Source organism: Salmo salar, chromosome 21 (assembly GCF_965601325.2).
Source record: "Salmo salar chromosome 21, fSalSal1, whole genome shotgun sequence".
In the NCBI taxonomy this organism is placed as follows: domain Eukaryota; kingdom Metazoa; phylum Chordata; class Actinopteri; order Salmoniformes; family Salmonidae; genus Salmo; species Salmo salar.
Window position 1 is genome coordinate 46296280 of NC_138311.1, and position 26345 is coordinate 46322624.

The 26345-nt window shown below is 44.8% G+C and overlaps 2 protein-coding genes across 6 annotated transcripts in view; one reads left to right on the forward strand and one right to left on the reverse strand.

Annotated features, from left to right (window-relative positions):
- Positions 1–4589: 4589 nt before the first annotated feature.
- ubxn4 (UBX domain protein 4) lies at positions 4590–11518 on the forward strand. Of its 2 annotated transcripts, none has more exons than XM_014165445.3 (13): positions 4590–4811; positions 5285–5387; positions 5520–5548; positions 5776–5894; positions 5990–6125; positions 7852–7990; positions 8066–8120; positions 9029–9193; positions 9419–9546; positions 9696–9798; positions 9925–10056; positions 10328–10551; positions 10854–11518. In XM_014165445.3, the coding sequence occupies exons 1-13, from the start codon at positions 4730–4732 to the stop codon at positions 10990–10992; spliced, it is 1554 nt and encodes a 517-aa protein (XP_014020920.2). In that variant the 5' UTR covers positions 4590–4729; the 3' UTR covers positions 10993–11518.
- A 102-nt stretch (positions 11519–11620) lies between these two features.
- The window catches only part of LOC106582401 (protein mono-ADP-ribosyltransferase PARP14), a 32512-nt gene continuing 17787 nt past the window's right edge, over positions 11621–26345 (reverse strand). For all 4 annotated transcript variants that reach the window (XM_045704829.2, XM_045704828.2, XM_014165491.3 and 1 more), the window contains 6 exons: positions 18593–18769; positions 18248–18430; positions 17292–17933; positions 16928–17091; positions 14611–14785; positions 11621–14409 (listed from right to left, as the gene is read on the reverse strand). In XM_045704829.2, the coding sequence (XP_045560785.2) occupies positions 14114–14409; positions 14611–14785; positions 16928–17091; positions 17292–17933; positions 18248–18430; positions 18593–18769 (1637 nt within the window). In that variant the 3' untranslated portion in view covers positions 11621–14113. The remainder of the gene's footprint in view (positions 14410–14610; positions 14786–16927; positions 17092–17291; positions 17934–18247; positions 18431–18592; positions 18770–26345) is intronic.

Consider the following 26345-nt stretch of genomic DNA (forward strand, 5'->3'; position numbering starts at 1 on the left):
AACATGATGCTGTCACCCCCGTGCTTCACGGTTGGGATGATGTTCTTCAGCTTGCAAGCCTCCACCTTTTTCCTCCAAAAATAACGATGGTCATTATGTTGTTTCATCAATTTCTCCAAAAAGTACGATCTTTGTCCCCATGTGCAGTTGCAAACCGTAGTCTGGCTTTTTTATGGCCGTTTTGGAGTAGTGGCTTCTTTCTTGCTGAGCAGCCTTTCAGGTTATGTCGATATTGGACTCGTTTTACTGTGGATATAGATACTTTTGTACCTGTTTCCTCCAGCATCTTCACAAGGTCCTTTGCTTTTGTTCTGGGATTGATTTGCACTTTTCGCACCAAAGTACGTTCATTTCTATGGGACAGAGCGCGTCTCCTTCCTGAGCAGTATGACGGCTGTGTGGTCCCATGGTGTTTATACTTGCGTACTATTTGTACAGATGAACGTGGTACCTTCAGGCATTTGGAAATTGCTCCCAAGGATGAACCAGACTTGTGGAGGTCTACCATTTTTTTTCTGAGGTCTTGGCTGATTTCTTTTGATTTTCCCATGATGTCAAGCAAAGAGGCACTGAGTTTGAAGGCAGGCCTTGAAATACATCCACAGGTACACCTCCAATTGACTTAAATGATGTCAATTAGCTTATCAGAAGCTTCTAAAGCCATGACATAATTTTCTGGAATTTTCCAAGTTGTTTAAAGGCACAGTCAACTTAGTGTGGTGACCTAAACTGGGATATGCTTAACACCCCGGCCGTTCTACAGTCTAAGCTAGATGCCCTCAATCTCACACAAATCATCAAGAAACCCACCAGGTACCACCCTAAATCCATAAACATGGGCACCCTTATAGATATTATCCTGACCAACCTGCCCTCCAAATACACCTCTGCTGTTTTCAATCAGGATCTCAGCGAACACTGCCTCATTGCCTGCATCCGTTATGGGTCCGCGGTCAAACGACCACCCCTCATCACTGTCAAACGCTCCCTAAAACACTTCTGCGAGCTGGCCTATCTAATCGACCTAGCCCGGGTATCCTGGAATGATATTGACCTCATCCCGTCAGTTGAGGATGCCTGGTTGTTCTTTTAAAAGTAATTTCCTCACCATCTTAAATAAGCATGCCCCTTTCAAAAAATGTAGAACTAAGAACAGATATAGCCCTTGGTTCACTCCAGACCTGACTGCCCTTGACCAGCACAAAAACATCCTGTGGCATACTGCACTAGCATCGAATAGTCCCCGCGATATGCAACTTTTCAGGGAAGTCAGGAACCAATACACACAGTCAGTTAGGAAAGCAAAGGCTAGCTTTTTCAAAAACAAGTTTGCTTCCTGTAGCTCTTACTCCAAAAAGTTCTGGGACACTGTAAAGTCCATGGAAAACAAAAGCACCTCCTCCCAGCTGCCCACTGCACTGAGGCTAGGGAACACTGTCACCACCGATAAATCCACGATAATCGAGAATTTCAATAAGCATTTCTCTACTGTTGGCCATCCTGGCTACCCCAACCCCGGCCAATTGCTCCGCACCCCCCACAGCTACTTGCCCAAGCCTCACAGCTTCTCCTTCACCCAAATCCAGATAGCAGATGTTCTGAAAGAGCTGCAAAACCTGGACCCGTACAAATCAGCTGGGCTAGACAATCTGGACCCTCGCTTTCTAAAATGGTTCACCGTCATTGTTGCAACCCCTATTACTAGTCTGTTCAACCTCTCTTTCGTATCGTCCAAGATTCCTAAAGATTGAAAAGCTGCTGCGGTCATCCCCCTCTTCAAAGGGGGAGACACTCTAGACCCAAACTGTTACAGACCTATATCCATCCTGTTCTGCCTTTCTAAAGTCTTCGAAAGCCAAGTTAACAAACAGATCACTGACCATTTCGAATCCCACGTACCTTCTCCGCTGTGCAATCTGGTTTCCGAGCTGGTCACAGGTGCACCTCAGCCACGCTCAAGGTACTAAACGATATCATAACCGCCATCGATAAAAGACAGTACTGTGCAGCCGTCTTCATCGACTTGGCCAAGGCTTTCGACTCTGTCAATCACCGTATTCTTATCGGCAGACTCAACAGCCTTGATTTCTCAAATGACTGCCTCGCCTGGTTCACCAAACTACTTCTCAGACAGAGTTCAGTGTGTCAAATCGGAGGGCCTGTTGTCCGGACCTCTGGCAGTCTCTCTGGGGGTACCACAGGGTTCAATTCTCGGGCCGACTCTCTTCTCTGTATATATCAATGATGTCGCTCTCTCTGCGGGTGATTCCTTGATTCACCTCCACGCAGACGACACCATTCTGTATACATTTGGCCCTTCTTTGGACACTGTGTCAACAAATCTCCAAACGAGCTTCAATGCCATACAACACTCCTTCTGTGGCCTCCAACTGCTCTTAAATGCTAATAAACTAAATCCATGCTCTTCAACCGATCGCTGCCCGCACCCGCCCCCCCGACTAGCATCATTACTCTGGACGGTTCTGACTCAGAATATGTGGACAACTACAAATACCTAGGTGTCTGGCTAGACTGTAAACTCTTCTTCCAGACTCATATTAAGCATCTCCAATCCAAAATAAAATCTAGAATGGGCTTCCTATTTTGCAACAAAGCCTCCTTCACTCACGCTGCCAAACATACCCTCGTTAAACTGACTATACTACCGATCCTCGACTTTGGCGATGTCATTTACAAAATAGCCTCCAACACTCTACTCAGCAAACTGGAAGCAGTCTATCACAGTGCCATCCGTTTTGTCACCAAAGACCCATATACCACCCACCACTGCGACCTGTATGCTCTCGTCGGCTGGCCCTCGCTACATATTCGTCGCCAGACAAACTGGTCATCTATAAGTCTTTGCTAGGTAAAGATCCGCCTTATCTCAGCTCACTGGTCACCATAACAACACCAACCCGTAGCACGCGCTCCAGCAGGTATATCTCACTGGTCATCCCCAAAGCCAACGCCCACTTTGGCCGCGTTTCCTTCCAGTTCTCTGCTGCCAATGACTGGAACAAATTGCAAAAATCGGAGACTTATATCTCCCTCACTAACTTTAAGCATCAGCTATCTGAGCAGCTTACCGATCGCTGCAGATGTACACAGCCCATCTGTAAATAGCCCACCCAACTACCTACCTTATCCCCATATTGTTTTTATTTACTTTTCTGCTCTTTTGCACACCAGTATTTCTACTTGCACTTCATCATCTGCACATCTATCACTTCAGTGTTAATTTGCAAATTTGTAATTACTTCGCTACTATGGCCTATTTATTGCCTTACCTCCTTACTCCATTTGCACATACTGTATATAGATTTTTCTATTGTGTTATTGACTGTACTTTTGTTTATCCCATGTGTAACTCTGTGCTGTTTTTTGTTGCACTGCTTTGCTTTATCTTGGCCAGGTCGCAGTTGTAAATGACAACTTGTTCTCAACTAGCCTACCTGGTTAAATAAAGGGGAATTATTATGTTTTTAATGTACTGGGCCGTTCGCACTACCCTCTGTAGTGTCTTGCGGTTGGAAGCCAAGCAGTTGCCATACCAGGCAATGATGCAACCAGTCAGGCTGCTCTCGATGGTGCAGCTGTAGAACCTTTTGAGGATCTGAGGACCCATGCCAACTCTTTTCAGTCTCCTGAGGGGAATAGGTTTTGTCGTGCCCTCTTCACGACTGTCTTGGTGTGCTTAGACCATGTTAGTTTGTTGGTGATGTGGACGCCAAGGAACTTGAAGCTCTCAACCTGCTTCACTGCAGCCCCGTCTTTCATCTTTCCGTCGATCATGACTAGTCTCACAGTTCCTGCCGCTGAAAAACATTCCCAGAGCATAATGCTGCCAGCACCATGGTTCACCCTAGCGATGGTGCCAGGTTTCCTCCAGACGTGACGCTTGGCATTCAGGCCAAAGAGTTCAATCTTGGTTTCATCAGACCAGAGAATCTTGTTTCTCATGGTCTGAGTCACTCCAAGCCGGCTGTCGTGCCTTTTACTGAGGAGTGGCTTCCATCTGGCCACTCTACAAAAAACAGTTTTCGTGTTGTCATGATGGGGTATTGTGTGTAGATTGAGTTATTTAGAATAAGGCTGTAACGTAAATAATGGAAAAAGTCGAGGGGTCTAAATACTTTCCGAATGCACTGTATCGCTATCGGGGCTGTAGTTAGGAGTACTATTAGAGTGAGGGGAAATAATCTATATATAAAGCACTGGGATGTTTGACATGCTAAGATAGACGTGGCTATTTGCCTTGTGAAATAAAAATACATCCATAAAGGGCTAGAATACAAATAGTACAATGTATTTCAACCCTTGAGGCTACAGATTATTTTAATGTGGCATTACAAAGTAATCTATTAGCACGTTAATCAAATGCAATGTTCAAGTTCTCATAGCATAATAAATATATGTGATGAGTTTTCTTAGCTACCACACCCGTTGATTTTTCAGAGGGCCTCGTTAATCACATTCACAACTCTTTCTAGTTATCTGCAACAAATATTTAATCAGTACCACAGCGCTATCTGCTGTTAATCGGTTGACATAATTGTGTGGACTACAAGTCCCATAAGCAAGCGTTCGTGCCTATGGACTACTACACCCATCATGCTAATGTAGTTCAGCGATGAGATTGAACGTTCTAGCACAGTTTCTAATACTTTCACAATAGAAACGACTGGACAGCATTACAAAACAGAAAAAGCCAACACATTTTATTAAAATGCTTTGGTTTGAAGGCTCTATTCCAGCAGCCATCATCTCCGCCAAAGAACAGAGCTCCATCTTCGTCGTCGTAATAACAGGTATTGTTTTGTAGATTACGGTAGCTAGCCAGCGCAGATTTGCTAGCAAACCAGTTGATTTGAATGATTCGCTAATGTAGCTAGAAAACTGAGACCAAACGAGCTCTGTCATTGTCAGTAAACTAGCTATGAATATCAACAACATGACATAACGTTAGCCAACGGGTCGAAATGGAAAGGAATGACAGCTGTCAAATATCAGCTAACGTTAAATAATACGATTAAGCTAGTTAGCTAATTGTTAGCTAACTGGTTATTTCTAGCCGCTAATGACAACCAAACTGTCTGGCTAGCTTGCTGACCCGTTTGTTTACATACAACAGAAACATAGCGTTTGTCTCGTCATTATTCACCGTTCGTTCCTTGCCTAATTTCAGTAGAACCAGCGACTGTCACCACCAACATACTTGTCTTGTGGGCAGTGCGTGTGATGCTTATCATTCACCACTTCTGACATTCTTGTCTTCGACCAGGCGACGATGAGGTGTCAGCACAAATGATGTCCAGTTGGGAGGACGACAGAGTGGCCGAGGCCTCCCATAACTGCTGTGTCGCAATCAAGGTGGATGCCAAGAGGTAGCCTATAATGCAATCCTACACTTGTGTGGATATGATACACACTGCTTCCTTACATTATTTCCAAATGATAAAAGTAATACTAACATAAATGTTATGTCTTATGTTTAATGTTTTTTTTTTTTCTTCCAGCGAGACATGCTCTCAGTTCTCTCAAATCTGTATCCTTCTCCTCCAAAGGGTTTTTATTACCCCTATAGTTGGACTGTTGTGTTTCTGATCCCTCAGTCATTATTTTGTGTAGAAGATATTGCATCTCTTCTAAAACCTGGGATTATTCACCAACTGTATTCTTTCAGACATATTCTCGACTATGCAATCAAGTCCAATCCTTTTGTTATTATTATGTTGTTGTGCACATTGGTTTGCCCATAACTTCCCCTTGAAGACCCGGTGGTGTGCATCCCGTCCAGTTTCTTTATTGGAGAGAATGGAATCCCCCTGGAAGTTGTTGCCGGGAGTGTCTCTGCAGAGGAACTCATGAAAAGAATCGACAAAGTCAAAAAGGTAAGACTTAAATAGAAAAGACAAACAATAACAGTAAATTGTTTCCAAGAGTGCTGAGGGTGTCACACTGAACATGCATCTCTTGTGCCTTACAGATGCACGCCCAGCAGATAGCAGGCGGGGGAGCGGAAGCAGGGACTCCCGTGAAGGCTTGCCCACCAGCCGTGGTAGCCTCAGAGCCAGCCCCAGCACAGCCCCCCTCACCACCTGCAGCGCCAGCCACATCTAAAGGTGTGATTGTGTGTCAGACCACCGTAGACGATGCTGATTAATGATGGTTCACCACAGTAGTTTTTCTACATAACAATGCAACAAAATACGAGCAGTTGCGCTATACAGAAATGCCATTCTGTGTGTGTTACTAGATACTTTTAGTCATGTAGCGTATGTGGACAGCTGCTCGTCGAACATCTCATTCCAAAATCATGGGCATTAATGTGGAGTTTGGCCCCCCCTTTGCTGCTATAACAGCCTCCACTCTTCCACTATATGATGGAACATTGCTGCAGGGACTTGCTTCCATTCAGCCACGAGTATTCGTGAGGTCGGGCACTGATGTTGGGCGATTAAGCCTGGCTCGCAGTCGGCGTAACAATTCATACCGAGGGTGTTTGATGGGGTTGAGGTCAGGCCTCTGTGCAGTCCAGTCAAGTTCTTCCACACCGATCTCGACAAACCATTGCTGTATGGACCTCGCTTTGTGCAGGGGACATTGTCATGCTGAAACAGGAAAGGGCCTTCCCCAAACTGTTGCCAAAAAGTTGGAAGCACAGAATCGTCTGGATTGTAATTGTATGCTGTAGCATTAAAATTCCCCTTCACTGGAACTAAGGGGCCTAGCCCGAACCATGAAAAACAGCCCCAGACCATTATTCCTCCTCCACCAAACTTTACAGTTGGCACTATGCATTGGGGCAGGTAGCGTTCTCCTGGCATCAGCCAAACCCAGATTCTTCTGTCGGATTGCCAGATGCTGAAACGTGATTCATCAATCCAGAGAGTGCGTTTTCACTGCTCCAGAGTCCAATGGCGGCAAGCTTTGCCCCACTCCAGCCGAGGCTTGGCATTGCTCATGATGACCTTAGGCTTGTGTTCGGCTGCTCGGCCATGGAAGCCCATTTCATGAAGCTCCTGACGATGACTTGTGCTGACGTTGCTTCCAGAGGCAGTTTGGAACTTGGTAGTGAGTGTTGCAACCGAGGACAGATGATTTTTACATGCTATGCGTTTCAGCACTCGGCGGTCCCGTTCTGTGAGCATGTGTGGCCTACCACTTTGCGGCTGAGCCGTTGTTGCTCCTAGACGTTTCTACTTCATAACACCATTTAGAGTTGACCGGGGCAGCTCTAGCAGTGCAGAAATTTGATGAACTGACTTGTTGGAAGTCACTGAGCTCTTCAGTAAGACCATTCTACTGCCAATGTTTGTCTATGGAGATTGCATGGCGGTGTGCTCGATTTTATACACCTGTCAGCATCAGGTGTGGCTGAAATAGCCAAATCCACTAATTTGAAGGGGTGTTCCCATACCTTTGTATATAGTGTCCTGTTGATATGAACAACAATGTGTAGACTTAAATGGAGACACTGACATGAATACTGTTAATTGATACACTTGGTGTTTCTCAATGTATACTAACGTGCTCCAAGCACGGGAGGGTTGGACTATGGATCCAAATCAAAGTATGCAAAACGGAGCACGGAGGGCACTTCTTGAATTAGTACTCCGTTTGTACATATTTTGAAGTATGCATCAATGCAAGCTTCAACAGAAAGTATGCACAGAAATATGAAACAACCATGTAAAAAAATATATATTCTCCGCACTCGTCCTCACAAGAACAATACTCAAGAGAACGTAGTCGAGGAATGCATTTGGAGTATGGATCACGGTAGTATGCATATTGAGAAACTCACACTGAAAATGATTTCTGTAATCCGCTTGTGGTTCTGCTCAGAATCCCTGTCCAGGCCAGCAGAGGAAGGCGGAGCATCAGCCTCAGTGGTCGTCACCCCCGGGGAAGACAGGAGCGCATCGTCAGACGACGCATCAACCAGCTCTCAGCCTGACGGTGGCCTTGATGCTAAGGTGGAGAGGTAGGAACGACACAACGGAGGAGCAGGGATGGAGGGTTGAAACATGCTTTATCTTCTAAACCTTCCCTTCTGTAGGTTAACAAAGAAACTGGAGGAGAGACGGGAGAAGAAAAAGAAAGAGGGGGAGGAGGTAAAGAATACTGACACCTCCCCTACTGACACCTCCCCTACTGACACCTCCGCTACTGACACCTTGCTGGTGTCCCCTACTGACACCTCCCCTACTGACACCTCCCCTACTGACACCTCCCCTACTGACACCTCCCCTACTGACACGTCCCCTACTGACACCTCCCCTACTGACACCTTGCTGGTGTCCCCAACTGACACCTCCCCAACTGACACCTCCCCTACTGACACCTCCGCTACTGACACCTTGCTGGTGTCCCCAACTGACACCTCCCCAACTGACACCTCCCCAACTGACACCTCCCCAACTGACACCTCCCCAACTGACACCTCCCCAACTGACACCTCCCCAACTGACACCTCCCCAACTGACACCTTGCTGGTGTCCCCAACTGACACCTCCCCTACTGACACCTCCCCTACTGACACCTTGCTGGTGTCCCCTACTGACACCTCCCCTACTGACACGTCCCCTACTGACACGTCCCCTACTGACACGTCCCCTACTGACACCTCCCCTACTGACACCTCCCCTACTGACACCTCCCCTACTGACACCTTGCTGGTGTCCCCTACTGACACCTCCCCTACTGACACCTCCCCTACTGACACCTTGCTGGTGTCCCCTACTGACACCTCCCATACTGACACCTCCCCTACTGACACCTCCCCTACTGACACCTCCCATACTGACACCTCCCCTACTGACACCTCCCATACTGACACCTCCCCTACTGACACCTTGCTGGTGTCCCCTACTGACACCTCCCATACTGACACCTCGCCGGTGGCCCCTACTGCTCTTTTTATACTATGCACATTTTGGCTAATCTAAATGTGTATACATAGTATGGACGGCCTATTGATACTTGTGTGCGCCTGTATCTATTTCTGTGTGATGATGGTCAGGGTGAAATAAAGAAGGAGATGGAGAGAAGGAAGATGGGGAAGGAGATGCTGGACTACAAGAGGAAAAACGAGGATGAGAAGACCAAGCGCATTATGGATGAGAGGAGCAGAGAGAAGGCAGAGGAGAAGGCTGCCAGGGAGCGTGTCAAAGCACAGATCGCCTTGGTAAACAAATGCATCAAACTCTCACCCCTCGGCTTCAAAACCCACCAGACTTTGAACTAAAATAATAATCCCTTGTTGGGCCTCTCTGATTAAACTTTCACTCATTAATAACTCCCTCTAGTGGCCTGAGTGAACACTGCAGGGTTTGGTGATGAAATAGTCATTGTTTGTTGTGGTGGTGTGGAATGAGTATAGTGGCTGGCTGATGCAAGTTTGTCCCCACAGGACCGTGCTGATAGAGCTGCCCGCTATGCCAATAACCAGGAGGAAGTGGAGGCAGCCCGGCTGGCAGCACTGCAGGCCAGACAAGCAGAGGCGGAGGCCAAGAAGGAGATTGCACACAGGGAGAGGAGGTATGGAGCTACTTTAGTCACAGGAGAAAATGTAGATTCACTTCAAACAGTTGATTTATTTTTTTACACCGAAGAAGTTCTATGTTGTATGTCACCACTAATGTAATCATAGATTAACATAAAAAAACGTGTGTGTTATTTTCCTCCAGCGCCATAGCAAGAATACAGTTCCGTCTCCCAGATGGTTCTTTCTTCACCACCCAGTTCTCCTCAGAGGCCAGACTGAATGAGGCTCGGCAGTTTGCTGTCAATGTAAGACTTTTTCCAACTCAAGTTAGATAAGTGAATATTAAGAACATGTTCATTCTCTCTGGTGGAATATGATATTAAATATCATAATGCCGGCTGTCACTAAAGAGTTTGTATTTCTCCTTTCAGGAAGTGGGAAATCGGTATGGCAACTTCTCCCTGGCGACTATGTTCCCTCGCAGGGAGTTTACGGCTGACGACCTGGGTAAGACTCTACTGGAGTTGGAGCTGGCTCCCGGTGCCTCCATAGTCCTGCTGCCTGTGAGTGACTGGAAACCTAGATACATCTCCCATTTTCCACTTTGTTATTTGTGAATTCACAACAAGACAGTGTCATAGCATCACTGCAGTTAGATTTAGTCCTCGTACATGCATGTATGGTTGACTTCATGTAAGATTTAGGTTTCTTTGTGTACATTGGTCTAGTTTCCCATGTTTGTTTTAGGGACTTTTTCTTGTTTTCCCTGTCTTTTTTGCTGGTTCTCCCTAGTAAAATGACAACACTGAGTATGTGTTTCATAACCGCTTCCAGCAAACAGGACGGCCCAATAACACGGTGGTGCAGTCGTCCTCTGGAGGGGGTATCTGGGCTGTGCTGGGTACCATCCTCTATCCCCTGCTGGCTGTGTGGAGGTTCCTGAGCGGCTTCCTCTTCACCAGCCCACCCACCCCCGGAGCAGCAGGCCCCAGAGGCCCAGCCCAGCAGCCCAACACTAACTCAGGCTCTGGTTCCTCCCCATCTGCTGAACCGAAGAGGTGAGGCCCCATCCAGCAGGCTCTTCGATGTACACTCCTATGTTTAGGAGTAGCTGAGATGGTACATTATGCTTAGGAGTTCAGGTGACAAGACTTTGCCCGATTGTTACAATGTACAGTTACATTGTAATTGAATGGTTAAACTCACCCAGATTAATCATTATCAGGGGTCATAACATACATTGTTGTTGTAGCCAGAGGGCAAAGAATTCTGAGAATGATTGATTGAATAGTGTGGTTGTGTAAGATTGGGTGTTCTAAAGCCTAATTGGTTTGTTTCACATCCATTTTCACTTTTTCAGAGAAACCCTTCGCAAACGCACACTGGAGAAGCAACCAGTAGACTTCAAACGAGATGGCAAAATCCACAGGCTACGGAATCACCAGGGCAGTGAGGATGAAAATAACACTTGGAACGGCAACTCTACCCAGCAGATGTAGTGCAATAACACTGTCTCCCCCTCCCCTTCCGCCCTCCATCCCCTTGCTCTCACCCCCCCCCCCCCCTCCTGCTAATATTAGGGCTGTTTGTTTTATGTTTATCTTGTCTAAGCCTGTACTCTGCTCCTCCCCTGCATGGGTAGATGTAATCAAGTTTACCTCCCGACCGTTGGGCTTGAACAGAGAAGACCCCCTTTGTGTTGAAACTGTTACTTGATTCATTCAGCCTCTTACAGAATAGAACCAGCCGGGGGGACCTTCAGTATCCTGACATGTCTACTGTATGATGAAGGGCTGTCTAAATGAGAACTTTTGTTTTATTTAACATTCAGTAACCAGATAAAACGCTGTTTAATGATGTATGATGAGGGGGCTGTGTGTGTGTAACCAAGGCTGTGGCCCCTTGGTATAGACTACCTCCCTCGGCAGTAGAATGTGTTGTTTCTACTACTAGTTGAACATGGGAAACCACTGTACTGCTCTCATTTAACTATGGGAATAAAAATACATGTTTTTCAATAAACAATCATTTGGCTGGCTCTATAATTCTGTTAAATCAAGCCTTACCGTAATACTTTGTTTGCAATGTCATCTAATGAGCTGTGAATAATATCAGTGACTCAGATGGTACAGTGAAACAATCAGATCTTTATTGGTTCAGATGTGCAAAATACAATTGATTTGATATTCTTGCTTTCGCAGCAGTGCTTTACAACCGTAGGTCATAATCACAATTTGAGTGTATATATAGCGATTAATTTACGTTTGTCCCTAATTTTATGGTCACCCTGTTATATGAACTCTTGTTTTAATATGGTCAAACATTACTCGTAAAAGCAGGTGAGCTGGTTCTACTGTTTTTGGTAATTTGCTGGTGTGTTGTGGTAGAAAACTGAGCAGGTCAAGCATAACACATCAACCCTGTTACCCATAGACTGGCTAGAAATGTTAAATGGAAGCTTGCATTCAATTGCCCCTCCGTTGCACACAAGCTTCCATTTCCATGGCTGATTTAAGTTTACTATAGTATTTTATTTAACCCCTTGAAATGGGGAGAATTGTTTTTTAACATGCATGTGCTCTTATGATCATGTAAAAGTAGGTGAAGTTACACTTCTTAAAAGGCACTGAATTGGTGGAACGACCCAGCTAACATTGTCATGATCATTTCAAAAACAAACTAGCCATTGAGGCTGTATACAACTGTATATAAGAATAGTTTTTTGTTGTCTCTGTCTTCTATATACACAGTTGAAGTCGGAAGTTTACATACACTTAGGTTGGAGTCATTAAAACTTGTTTTTCAACCACTTCACAAATTTCTTGTAAACAAACTATAGTTTTGGCAAGTTGGTTAAGACATCTACTTTGTGCATGACGAAGTCCCCAATTGTTTACAGACAGATTATTTCACTTAATCAATTCCAGTAGAAGTTTACATATACTAAGTTGACTGTGCCTTTAAACAGCTTGGAAAATTCCAGAAAACGATGTCATGGCTTTAGAAGCTTCTGATAGGCTAATTGACATAATTGGAGGTGTACCTGTGGATGTATTTCAAGGCCTACCTTCAAACTCAGTGCCTCTGCTTGACATCATGGGGAAATCAGCCAAGACCTCAGAATTCTTTTTTTAGACCACAAGTCTGGTTCATCCCTGGGAGCAATTACCAAACACCTGAAGGTACCACGTTCATCTGTACAAACAATAGTACGCAAGTATAAACACCATGGGCCACGCAGCCGTCATACTGCTCAGGAAGGAGACGCGTTCTGTCTCCTAGAGATGAACGTACTTTGGTGCGAAAAATGCAACTCAATCCCAGAACAAAAGCAAAGGACCCTGTGAAGATGCTGGAGGAAACGGGTACAAAAGTATCTATATCCACAGTAAAATTAGTCCTATATTGACATAACCTGAAAGGCCGCTCAGCAAGGAAGAAGCCACTGCTCCAAAACTGCCATAAAAAAGCCAGACTACGGTTTGCAACTGCACATGGGGACAAAGATCGTACTTTTTGGAGAAATGTTCTCTGGTTTGATGAAACAAAAATATAACTGTTTGGTTGTGATGACCATTGTTATGTTTTATGTTTTCTTCGGCTTGCAAGCTGAAGAAAACCATCCCAACCCGTGCAGCACGGGTATGGCAGCATTATCTTGTGGGGGTGCTTTGCTGCAGAAGGGACTGGTGCACTTCACAAAATACATGGCATCATGAGGTAGGAAAATGATGTAGATATATTGGAAGCAACATCGGTCAGGAAGTTAAAGCTTGGTCGCAAATGGGTCTTCCAAATGGACAATGACCCCAACCATACTTCCGAAGTTGTGCAAAATGGCTTTAGAACAAAGTCAAGGTATTGGAGTGGCCATCACAAAGCCCTGACCTCAATCCCATAGAAAATGTGTAGGCAGAACTGAAAAAGCATGTGCGAGCAAGGAGGACTACAAACCTGACTCAGTTACACCAGCTCTGTCAGGAGGAATGGGCCAAAATTCACCCAACTTATTGTGGGAAGCTTGTGGAAGGCTACCTGAAATGTTTGACCCAAGTTAAGCAATGTAAAGGCTATGCTACCGAATACTATTTGAGTGCATGTAAACTTCTGACCCACTGGGAATGTGATGAAAGAAATAAAAGCTGAAATAAATCTCTACTGTTATTCTGACATTTCACATTCTTAAAATAAAGTGGTGATCCTAACTGACCTAAAACGGGGAATTTTTACTCTGATTAAATGTCAGGAATTGTGAAAAACAGAGTTTAAATGTATTTGTCTAAGGTGTATGTAAACTTCTGACTTCAACTATAACTTATTTTAATATCTTATGTTCTTATCTGTACTTTGTCATGTATTTGTACGTTTTATGTGGATCCCAGGAAGAGTAGCTGCTGCATGTGCAGTAGCTAATGGGGATTCTAATAAACTAAACATGTCACAGCTTCTCTGTGCCAAACTAAAACGCAGAATTTCCCACTTTCGACCTGGTTAAATAGCTTCATACCTAGGAAAATATAAATACTCTACTTTAAGGCATTAGGTCTACTTGCCTCCTAAGTATTTGACAAGTTTTTAATTGTTGTTTCAGTGCTGTCCTTAAAATAAGATTTCCATCTCTCAGATGGTCTTGAAGCTGATGAGGTAGTCTGGATAGGCACCTGCATCACAGAACACCACATAGATAAACGGATTCTGCAGATTATTGACGGCACAGTCATGTAGCCCCTGGCGGAGGTCACCGGGGTTCAGGGGGTTTGGCTCCTTCATGCCCTGCACCCCCAGGCAGGGTGAACCCACCAGCACCCTGGCACGGTACATGTACTTCAGCCCACTGGCATCTGGATTGGAGTATGCATCTTGGCACGAGTACCACATCTCTTTGGCAAAGTAAGTCCCGTCGCCGTATGCAGTAGCTAAGAGGAAAACAAATTCAAGGTTAATTAAACACTGAATAAAAATGGAGGGCTTCATCTTCAGGAATCTAGTCAAACTGATAACCACAAGACTGTTTTTGCTGTGATAAGAACTTTAAATTGTTTGCTAAAACTTTGATTAAGAGCACTGTCAGTATCTACCCGAGGAGAGCAGTAACGAGGCTATAGATTGTTCCGTACCGTTTCTCCCACAGAAGCTCCTGTTGAAACCACAGGTGTTGATTTTCTGACAAATGTCTTTGGTTGTTCCGTGGTAAAGGCTCAGCTCGTTCTTGTTTTTGGGATACTTCTTATCCATGGCCTGTTTTTTCACTGCGTACCTCTGCCATTGGTCTTTGCTCTGAATCCTCTGGATCTGTCAGTGATAATTGAGAAAACCAAAATTTTTCTTCTGGTTATATATGTAATCTATATATCACAGCAGTAACACCTCACTGAAAGCGCAAACCACTGCTTTTAAATCAGGGCAAGGTGACCGGAAACATGACCGAATACAAACAGTGTAGCTATTCCTTCCGCAAGGCAATCAAACAAGCTAAGTATCAGTATAGAGACAAAGTAGAGTCGCAATTCAACGGCTCAGACACGAGAGGTATGTGGCAGGGTCTACAGTCAATCACGAACTACAAAAAAGAAAACCAGCTCCGTCATGGACCACGATGTCCTGCTCCCAGACAAACTAAACAACTTCTTTGCTCGCTTTGAGGACAATACAGTGCCAACGTGAGTAAAGCATTTAAACGTATTAACCCTCGCAAGGCCCAGACGGCATCCCTAGCCGCGTCCTCAGAGCATGCGCAGACCAGCTGGCTGGTGTGTTTACGGACATATTCAATCAATCCTTATGCCAGTCTGCTGTTCCCACATGCTTCAAGAGGGCCACTATTGTTCCAGTTCCCAAGAAAGCTAAGGTAACTGAGCTAAATGACTATCGCCCCGTAGCACTCACCTCCGTCATCATGAAGTGCTTTGAGAGACTAGTCAAGGATCATATCACCTCCACTCTGACACCCTAGACCCACTCCAATTTGCTTACCGCCCCAATAAGTCCACAGACGACGCAATCACACTGCATACTGCCCTAACCCATCTGGACAAGAGGAATACCTATGTAAGAATGCTGTTCATCGACTACAGCTCAGCATTTAACACCATAGTACCCTCCAAACTCGTCATTAAGCTCGAGACCCGGGGTCTCAACCCCGGGTCTCGACCCCGCCCTGTGCAACTGGGTCCTGGACTTCCTGACGGGCCGCCCCCAGGTGGTGAGGGTAGGAAACAACATCTCCACCCCGCTGATCCTCAACACCGGAGCCCCACAAGGGTGCGTTCTCAGCCCTCTCCTGTACTCCCTGTTCACCCACGACTGTGTGGCCATGCACACCTTCAACTCAGTCAAGTTTGCAGACGACACTACAGTGGTAGACTTGATTACCAACAACAATGAGACGGCCTACAGGGAGGAGGTGAGGGCCCTCGGGTGTGGTGTCAGGAAAATAGCCTCACACTCAACGTCAACAAAACAAAGGAGATGATCGTGGACTTCAGGAAACAGCAGAGAGAGCACCCCCCTATCCACATCGACGGGACAGTAGTGTAGAAGGTGGAAAGTTTTAAGTTCCTCGGCGTACACGTCACGGACAAACTGAAATGGTCCACCCACACAGACAGCGTGGTGAAGAAGGCGCAACAGCGCCTCTTCAACCTCAGGAGGCTGAAGAAATTCTGCTTGTCACCAAAATCACTCACTAACTTTTACAGATGCACAATCGAGAGCATCCTGTCGGGCTGTATCACCGCCTGGTACGGCAACTGCTCCGCCCACAACCGTAAGGCTCTCCAGAGGGTAGTGAGGTCCGCACAACGCATCACCGGGTGCAAACTACCTGCCCTCCAGGACACCTACACCACCCGATGTCACAGGAAGACCAACAAGATCATCAAGGACAACAACCAACCGAGCCACTGCCTGTTCACCCCGCTATCATCCAGAAGGCGAGGTCAGTACAGGTGCATCAAAGCTGGGACCGAAAGACTGAAAAACAGCTTCTATCTCAAGGCCATCAGACTGTTAAACAGCCATCAGTAACATTGAGTGGCTGCTGCCAACATACTGACTCAATCTCTAGCCACTTTAATCATTAAAAATTGGATGTAATAAACGTATCACTAGTCACTTTAAACTATGCCACTTTATATAATGCTTACATACCCTACACTACTCATCTCATATGTATATACTGTACTCTATACCATCTACTGCATCTTGCCTATGTCATTTGGCCATCGCTCATCCATATATATTTTTATGCACATATTTATGTGCATACATTTTATGCACATACACTTGTGTGTATGAGGTAGTTCTTGTGAAATTGTTAGATTACTTGTTAGATATTACTGCATGGTCAGAACTAGAAGCACAAGCATTTCGCTACACTCGCATTAACATCTGCTAACCATGTGTATGTGACAAATAACATTTGATTTGATTTACCTGGACAATTTGAATGGTTGGCTGCGTATTAGTTTTTGGGTTCTTGCTGGTGGCAATGAACTCTTTCTCAATTCTCTGGTACTCTCCTGAACTGGGAGCCAGTGTGACGATCTCCAGATCCTTGCCCTCCATTCTAGTCCAGCTCTGTGGGAACTGAATGACGGCTGAAAAACAGACGCGCAGTGGAAATAATTGAACAGATCATCGATGTAAAAACACGACCATGAGCGTTATCACCGAAGTTTGACAGGAATATTCTATTAATATTCTGTATTGGACACTGTATAAAACTCTACATTTGTATGAACTAAAAACTATACTTTCATATAAAACCTTTTCCTAAACATTAAAACCGAGGCATTACCTGTTTCAGAGTCCGCCACAAGGCTCCTTTTGACCCTGGTGATGGTCCCTTTGCTGTCAGTCTGCTGCATGTCCTTCAGGTCCACAGTGAACGTCTCCCCCTGGTGGTTATATTTAAAACACTTGTCTTTCCTGTGGAAGGCCAGCTCCAGATCATAGCTTAGACTACAGTCCAGCTCTCCCCAGGTCTCTCCCTCCCCCGCCTCCCAGCGCACGGTCTCCCTCAGCCTCTTCTCCTCTCCCTCCCGGCTCTCCCTGTCCCTTGCCCCCTGCAGATAGTCCTTGATCTGGAGGACGGCGGAGAGAACGTCGTCTTTCTTCCCAGAGATGGTCATCTTGTCTGGGGACGTCACCAGGACATGGACCTGGTTCGTCTGGCTCAGGGCCACGATGGCCTCCTTCTGGGCCTCCAGGAGCAGGTGCAGGTGGCTGGAGAAAAGGTCCTGGCTAATGCACTCCTCAGAGATCAGCTCATCCAGGAGTTTCTTCACCTTGGTCAGGCTGGCAGGGGAGGGCCCATACACCACAGCCTCCATACTGGGGAAGACCACGGCTGCTGTGGCACTGGCCAAAAACAGGGCTGGTTTGGTAGGGGTGGGCTGGGTTGGTCTGGTTGTTTTGGCAGTTTTTGATGACTTTTTGGCTATGGGAGTGAATTAAAAAACAAAGAGTGCTGTGAGGAACCTTACAAGACTTTCAAAAATAACAACATTGTATGCTTTGGTTTTGTATTAATGAAGCAGAAAAAGAACATGATCTAATTCTGTATACAGCCAAATTCTTAAAGGTATATTGATGATTAAAGTCCCACTCCCGCCTCCTTAGAACCTCATTTATCCACCAGATTGACTTAACAAAAGGCACATATTTTTGTGCCCTTAAGTGTGTTTACTTTACTGTAGGACTTTAAGTTAAAGGTTGGAGGTTCAACTCTGGTCTTAAAACCCTGATACCTACCTGCAGGCTTGGGGATCACCTTCTTTAAATTTTTCATAACCTCCTCAAAGTCCTTTATCATCTTCGCTTGGAATATAACAATGTGAATCGTTGTAACTGACGGTGTTCTGATGCTTATCAGTAAATCAGCTATTGCGGCTATCATTGCATTCCCGACCTGCACTGCTCCCAAGTTACCAGCACCTGTACAAGGGCACAAACAATACCACATCTGTTAGAATAGACACTTGTGTCTTTAGTGTCCAGTGTATTTATTTGTTATATCTTCATACAGTACATGGACAGCAAATAATACATGTCACTGTAAGGTTTTCAACAATAATACTAGATTGTTATTATGCCTACCTGTTCCGAGTGCTGGGAAAGAGACGGATTGTATTTTCTTGTCTTCACACATCTTTAACACTTTAAGCATGGAGCTGGTGATCTCCTTCTCCTTGGTCTGCCCCACCATGTGGATGATGTGCTTGGTCTTGAGATTCCCAGGCGTGGTCATGACAACACCATCACTGGGTTGGGTCCCTGGGATCAGAACGGAAAAAAAGGATTAGCAAGTCCTTTTTTACTGTGTTAGAATGAATGTATTAGGGATGTTTACGATTCGATACGTATCTAGAGCTCCGATACAATACAGGAATATATTTGTTTGATTAGGGGAACGAATTGATGCGATTTGGTTTCAATTTGACTCACATTATTTTTGTTGCATGAACACATTCATTTTCCATTTGAAATGAAAATCTGCTGCTGATGGGAGCTCAGGAGCTGGGCCTCTCTGAACTGGATCTGTCTGAGATGACATCTCTGAGTGGCCCTCTGTTAGTGTCTGTCAATGGTGTGTATAGGCAACTAAGCTGAGCCATTGGTCAGACTAAGTGAACATGTACCACCCCACTATCAGATTAGAGTATGTGTTATTTTATTAGGATCCCCATGAGCTGTTGCGAAAACAGCAACTACTCTTCCAGGGGTCCACGCAAAACATGAAATAATACAGAACATTAATAGACAAGGACAGCTCAAGGACAGAACTACATAAATGTTTTTTAAAGGCACACGTAGCCTACATATCAATACATACACACAAACTATCTAGGTCAAAGAGGGGAGAGGCGTTGTGCTGTGAGGTGTTGCTTTATCTGTTGTTGTTTTTTTAAAGCAGGTTTGCTGTTCATTTGAGCAATATGAGATGGGAGTTCCATGCAATAATGGCTCTATACAGTGCCTTCGGAAAGTATTCAGACCCTTTGACTTATTATTTATTTAACATTTATTTATGTTAGTCTTATTCTAAAATGGATTAAATAAAATAAAAATCCTCAGCAAATCTACATACAATAAACCCATAATGACACAGTGAAAAGTATTTTTGGAAATGTTTGCAAATTTATTGAAAACAAAAAACAGATATACCTTATTTACATAAGTATTCAGACCCTTTGCTATGAGACTCGAAATTGAGCTCAGGTCCATCCTGTTTCCATCGATCATCCTTGAGATGTTTCTACAACTTGATTGGAGTCCACCTGTGGTAAATTCAATTGATTGGAGGTGATTTGGAAAGGCACACACCTGTCTATATAAGGTCCCACAGTTGACAGTGCATGTCAGAGCAAAAACCAAGCCATGAGGTCGAAGGAAAAGTCTGTAGAGCTCCGAGACAGGATTGTGTCGAGGCACAGATCGGGGGAAGGGTACCAAAACATTTCTGCAGCCTCTATGGAGATGGGAGAACCTTCCAGAAGGACAACCATCTCTGCAGTACTCCACCAATCAGGCCTTTATGGTAGAGTGGCCAGATGGAAGCCACTCTTCAGTAAAAGGAACATGACAGCCCGCTTGGAGTTTGCCAAAAGGCACTTAAACTCAGACCATGAGAATACAATATTCTCTGGTCTGATGAAACCTCTGGACGAAGGTTCAACCTTCCAACAGGACAACATAGGAGTGACTTCGGGACAAGTCTCTGAATGTCCTTGAGTGGCCCAGTCAGAGCCCGGGCTTGAACCCGATCAAACATCTCTGAAGAGACCTGAAAATAGTTGTGCAGCAACGCTCCCCGTCCAACCTGACAAAACTTGAGAGGATCTGCAGAGAAGAATGGGAGAAACTCCCCAAATGCAGGTGTGCCAAGCTTGTAGTGTCATACCCAAGAAGACTCGAGGCTGTAATCGCTGACAAAGGTGATTCAACAAAGTAATGAGTAAAGAGTCTGAATACTTACGTAAATTTGATATTTCCGTTTTTAAGTTTTAATAAACTAGCAAACATTTCTAAAAACCTGTTTTTGCTTTGTCATTATGGGCTGTTGTGTGTAGATTGAGGGAAAAACTATTTAATACATTTTACAATTAGGCTGTAACCTAATAACATGTGGAATGTCAAGGTGTCTGAATACTGTCCTGAAGGCAAAGTAGAATGCTGTATGCTTTCTTAATTTTGTTCTGGATTTGGGGACTGTGAAAAGACCACTGATGGCACATCTAGTGAGGTAATTTTCAACACATTGTTTCATAATTCAGGAAGATGTCATGCAGTCAATCTCTCCTCAACTCTTAGCCAAGAGAGACTGGCATGCATATTATTTATATCAGCCCTCGGATTGCAATGAAGAGCAAGACGTGCTGCTCTGTTCTGGGTCATTTACAACTTAACTAGCTAGGTCTTTCTTTGCCGCACTGGAGCACACGACTGGACAATAATCAAGATAAGACAACTAGAGCCTGAAAGACTTGCTTTTTGGAGTGTGTTGTCAAAAAAGCAGAGCATCTTTTTATTATGGACAGACCTCTCCCCATCTTTACAACCATTGAATCTATGTTTTGACCATGACAGTTTACAATCGAAGGTAACAAGTAATTTAGTCTCCTTGTTCAACAGCCACACCATTCATTACCAGATTCAGCTGAGGTCTACAACTTAGGGAATGATTTGTACCAAATACAATGCTCTTAGTTTAAGAGATGTTCAGGACTAGTTTATTACTGGCCACCCTTTCCAAAACTGACTGCAACTCCCTGTTAAGGGTTTCAGTGACTTCATTAGCTGTGGTTGCTGACACGCATATGGTTGAATCATCAGCATACATGGACACACAGGCTTTGTTTAATGCCAGTGGCAGGTCATTGGTAAAAATAGAAAAGAGTAGAGGGCCTAGAAAGCTTCCCTGCGGTACACCACACTCTACATGTTTGACATTAGAGAGGCTTCCATTAAAGAAAACCCCCTGACTTCTATTAGATAGATGGCTCTGAATCCATGGTATGGCAGAGGTTTTTTCAACAACAGGTTATGGTCAATAATATCAAAGGCTGCACTGAAATCCAACAATACAGTTCCCACAACCATCGTATTATCAGTCTTTGAACCAATCATCAGTCATTTGTGTCAGTGCAGTACATGTTGAGTGCCCTTCTCTATAGGCATGCTGAAAGTCTGTTGTCAATTTGTTTAGAGAAATAGCATTGTATTTGGTCAAACACCATTTTTCCAACAGTTTGCTAAGAGCTGTGTTGGGTTCTGAGAGAATGAAATGTTACTTATTCATGTGTCAGGGAAAAATGACATACTTACCTGATTTGTTTGATATTAATAGTAAACGGTTATATATTTAACTAAGAGTAAGACTGGCCTGCTAATGCTGACCACTCTAGCTTCCTGCAGTTAGTCTAGGCATCTGGTTAAGGAAATGGGTTTTACTAGGGATAGCTTGAGCTGACAATGACTTGGTGATAAAATTCTAAAAGCTGGCATTCTATAGACAAGATGTGATGTGTGTGACCCGAGGTAGAGATAGCCTGGAAGAGTTTAGAACAGTGTCTCATTGTCTCATCTTCCTGGCATCTGGGAAACTAAGCCGGGTTGGAAGTAAAACAACATCCTGTGCAGATAAGCAACCTTGGTCCATCTCCTGGTTATGGGAATGGTAGAAATGACTGATTGAGCATTTAGGGCCTATATACGATCTGTTTTTTCATTATCAGGTAAGCTCTCGGCAACACAACCTAGAGTGTGCGGTCGACGGTTTCATTATTGCAATAATTAATCGATGTTGAACAAAGATGATTGTTTGAATAATTGTCCAAGTCTCTCTCAGTACTGAAATTTCCACTACACATGTCACTGATGGAGTGCTAAGGTTGAGGGTCTACAACAGAAGTTAAGGGTTATAGGAGGAAGGTATATAGTGGGTGCAACTAAGCTTGGAATGTGTTGAGTGCAGGGAAGCGATTACATGTGGCAGGCATTGATAAGGGGAGACGGGTGGAGATCTTAGAAACTAACAAATGTCACTGTGGGAGAGAGGATCATGTATAACATTTACATTATGTCAGGATATGTTATTGTTAGCCATCAGGGATCCTCTGGGAGGAGAAGAGACAGAGTCTGGTATCAATAACCATGACAGCCTTGAGTTGGGGAGGAGTGAGCACTTTGGGGTAGAGGTCAGGTCAGATGAAGTGAGCAAGAACAGATATCACTAACGTTCTGTCTAGCAACAGGGCTGCATTGGCTGTTCGGTTGTGGAGGAGGGGACTCAGCCTAGGAGAAAGGATTAAATATCAGTGCTTGTGTGAAATGTTTTTTTGTCTGAATACAGCTGTGTCGACCCTTTGGGAAGAATTAAACTAGGTTAAGCTTCTCTAGTGTCTGTGAGTTATTTACTCTGAAAAATAAGAAACTAACAGCTGGCAACAAGCTGATAGGTCTGCTGTTAGAACCAGTAAAATCCGCTTTACCACTCTTGGGTAACGGAATGACTTTGGCTTCCCTCCAGGCATGAGGACAAACACCTTCCTCTAGACTTAGATTAACGATATGACAGACAGGAGTGGCCAGAGTCAGATACCATCCTCTGTAGCGTTCCTTCAGATCACGACTCCATTTTGCTCCTCCCTTCCTATAGGCAGAAACTCAAAACAGGAAGCACCCGTGCTAAGGTCTATTCAAAGCTGGTCTGACCAATCGGAATCCATGCTTCAAGATTATTTTGATCACGCGGACTGGATATGTTCCGGGTAGCCTCTGAGAATAACATTTACGTATAGACGGACACGGGGATTGAGTTCATCAGGAAGTGTATAGGGGATGTTGTTCCCACTGTGACTATTAAAACCTACCCAAACCAGAAACCGTGTATAGATGGCAGCATTCGTGCAAAACTGAAAGCATGAACCACTGCCTTTAACCATGGCAAGGTGACTGGGAATATGGTTGAATACAAACAGTGTAGTTATTCCCTCCGTAAGGCAATAAAACAGGCAAAACGTTAGTACAGACACAAAGTGGAGTCGCAATTCAACAGCCCAGACACAAGATGTATGTAGCAGGGTCTACAGACAATCACGGATTACAAAGGAAAAACCAGCTACATCACGGACACCGACGTCTTGCTCCTGGACAAGCTAAATACCTTCTCCACCCGCTTTGAGGATAATATAGTGCCACAGGATTGTGGGCTCTCGTTCTCCGTTGCTGACGTGAGTAAGACATTTAAGCGTGTTAACCCTTGCAAGGCTGCCGGCCCAGACAGCATCCCTAGGCGGCGTCCTCAGAACATGCGCAGACCAGCTGGCTGGAGTGTTTACGGACATATTCAATCACTCCCTATCCCAGTCTGCTGTCCCCACTTGCTTCAAGATCTCCACCATTGTTCCTGTACCGAGGAAAGCAAATGTAACTGAACTAAATGACCATCATCTCGTAGCACTCACTTTTGTCATCATGAAGTGGTTTGAGAGGCTAGTTAAGGATCATATCACCTCTACCTTACCCGACACCCTAGACCCACTTCAATTTGCTTACCGCCAAAAAAGATCCACAGACGATGCAATCGCCATCGCACTGCACGCTGCCTTATCCCATCTGGACAAGAGGAATACCTACAGTTGAAGTCGGAAGTTTACATACACTTAGGTTGGAGTCATTAAAACTTGTTTTTCAACCACTCCACAAATTTCTTGTTAAAAAAACTATAGTTTTGGCAAGTCGGGTTGGGACACAAGTAATTCTCCCAACAATTGTTTACAGACAGATTATTTCACTTATAATTCACTGTATCACAATTCCAGTGGGTCAGAAGTTTACATAAATGATAGTGTATGTACACTTAGTGTGAGTCAATTGGAGGTGTACCTGTGGATGTATTTCAAGGCCTATCTTCAAACTCAGTGCCTCTTTGCTTGACATCATGGGAAAATCAAAAGAAATCAGCCGACCTCAGAAAAAAAATGTAGACCTCCACAAGTCTGGTTTATCCTTGGGAGCAATTTCCAAACGCCTGAAGGTACCACGTTCATCTGTACAAACAATAGTACGCAAGTATAAACACCATGGGACCAGCAAAAAGAAGCGTTCTGTCTCCAAGAGATGAACGTACTTTGATGCGTGAAGTGCAAATCAATCCCAGAACAACAGCAAAGGACCCTGTGAAGAAACAGGGTCTATATCCACAGTAAAACGAGTCCTATATCGACATAACCTGAAAGGCCGCTCAGCAAGGAAGAAGCCACCGCTCCAAAACTGCCATAAAAAAGCCACACTACGGTTTGCAACTGCACATGGGACAAAGATCATCTGGTCTGATGAAACAAAAATAGAACTGTTTGGCCATAATGACCATCGTTATGTTTGGAGGAAAAAGAGGGAGGCTTTATATGTGGATATATTGAAGCAACATCTCAAGGCATCAGTTAGGAAGTTAAAGCTTGGTCGCAAATGGGTCTTCCAAATGAACAATGACCCCAAGCATACTTCCAAAGTTGTGGCAAAATGGCTTAAGGACAACAAAGTCAAGGTATTGGAGTGGCCATCACAAAGCCCTGACCTCAATCCAATAGACAATTTGTGGGGAGAACTGAAAAAGTGTGTGTGAGCAAGGAGGCCTACAAACCTGACTCAGTTACACCAGCTCTGTCATGAGAAATGGGCCAAAATTCACCCAACTTATTGTGGGATGCTTGTGGAAGGCTACCCAAAACGTTTGACCCAAGTTAAACAATTTAAAGACAATGCTACTAATTGAGTATATGTAAACTTCTGACCCACTGGGCATGTGATGAAATACATAAAAGCATTCTCTCTACTATTATTCTTACATTTCACATTCTTAAAAGAAAATGGTGATCCTAACTGACCTAAGACAGGGAATTTTTACTAGGATTAAATGTCAGGAATTGTGAAAAACTGAGTTTAAATGTATTTGGCTAAGGTGTATGTAAACTTCTGACTTCAACTGTACATAAGAATGCTGTTCATTGACTATAGTACCCTCCAAGCTTATAATTTAGCTTGAGACCCTGGGTCTCGACCCCGCCCTGTGCAACTGGGTCCTGGACTTCCTGACGGGCCGCCCCCAGGTGGTGAAGGTAGGAAACAACACCTCCACTTCGCTGATCCTCAACACTGGGGCCCCACAAGGGTGCAGGCTCAGCCCCCTCCTGTACTCACTGTTCACCCATGACTGCATGGCTATGCACACCTCCAACTCAATCATGACACAACAGTAGTAGGCCTGATTACCAACAATGACGAAAAGGCCTACAGGGATTAGATGAGGGCCCTAGCGGGGTGATGCCAGGAAAATAACCTCTCCCTCAACATCAACAAAACGAAGCAGCTGATCGTGGAGTTCAGGAAACAGCAAAAGGAGCCCGCACCTATCCACATAGACGGGACCACAGTGAAGGTGGAAAGCTTCAAGTTCCTCGGCGTACACATCACTGACAATCTGAAATGGTCCACTCAAACAGACAGCGTGGTGAAGAAGGAGCAACAGCTACTCTTCAACCTCAGGAGGCTGAAGAAATTTGGCTTGGCCCCTAAGACCCTCACAAACTTTTACAGATGCACAATTGAGAGCATCCTGTCGGGCTGTATCACTGCCTGGTATGGCAACTACACCACCCGCAACCGCAGGGCTCTCCAGAGGGTGGTGTGGTCTGCACAACGCATCACCGGGGGCACACTGCCTGCCCTCCAGGACACCTACAGCACCCGATGTCACATCATGGCCAAAAAGATCATCAAGGACATCAACCGCCCGAGCCACGGCCTGTTCACCCCGCTATCATCCAGAAGGTGAGGTCAGTACAGGTGC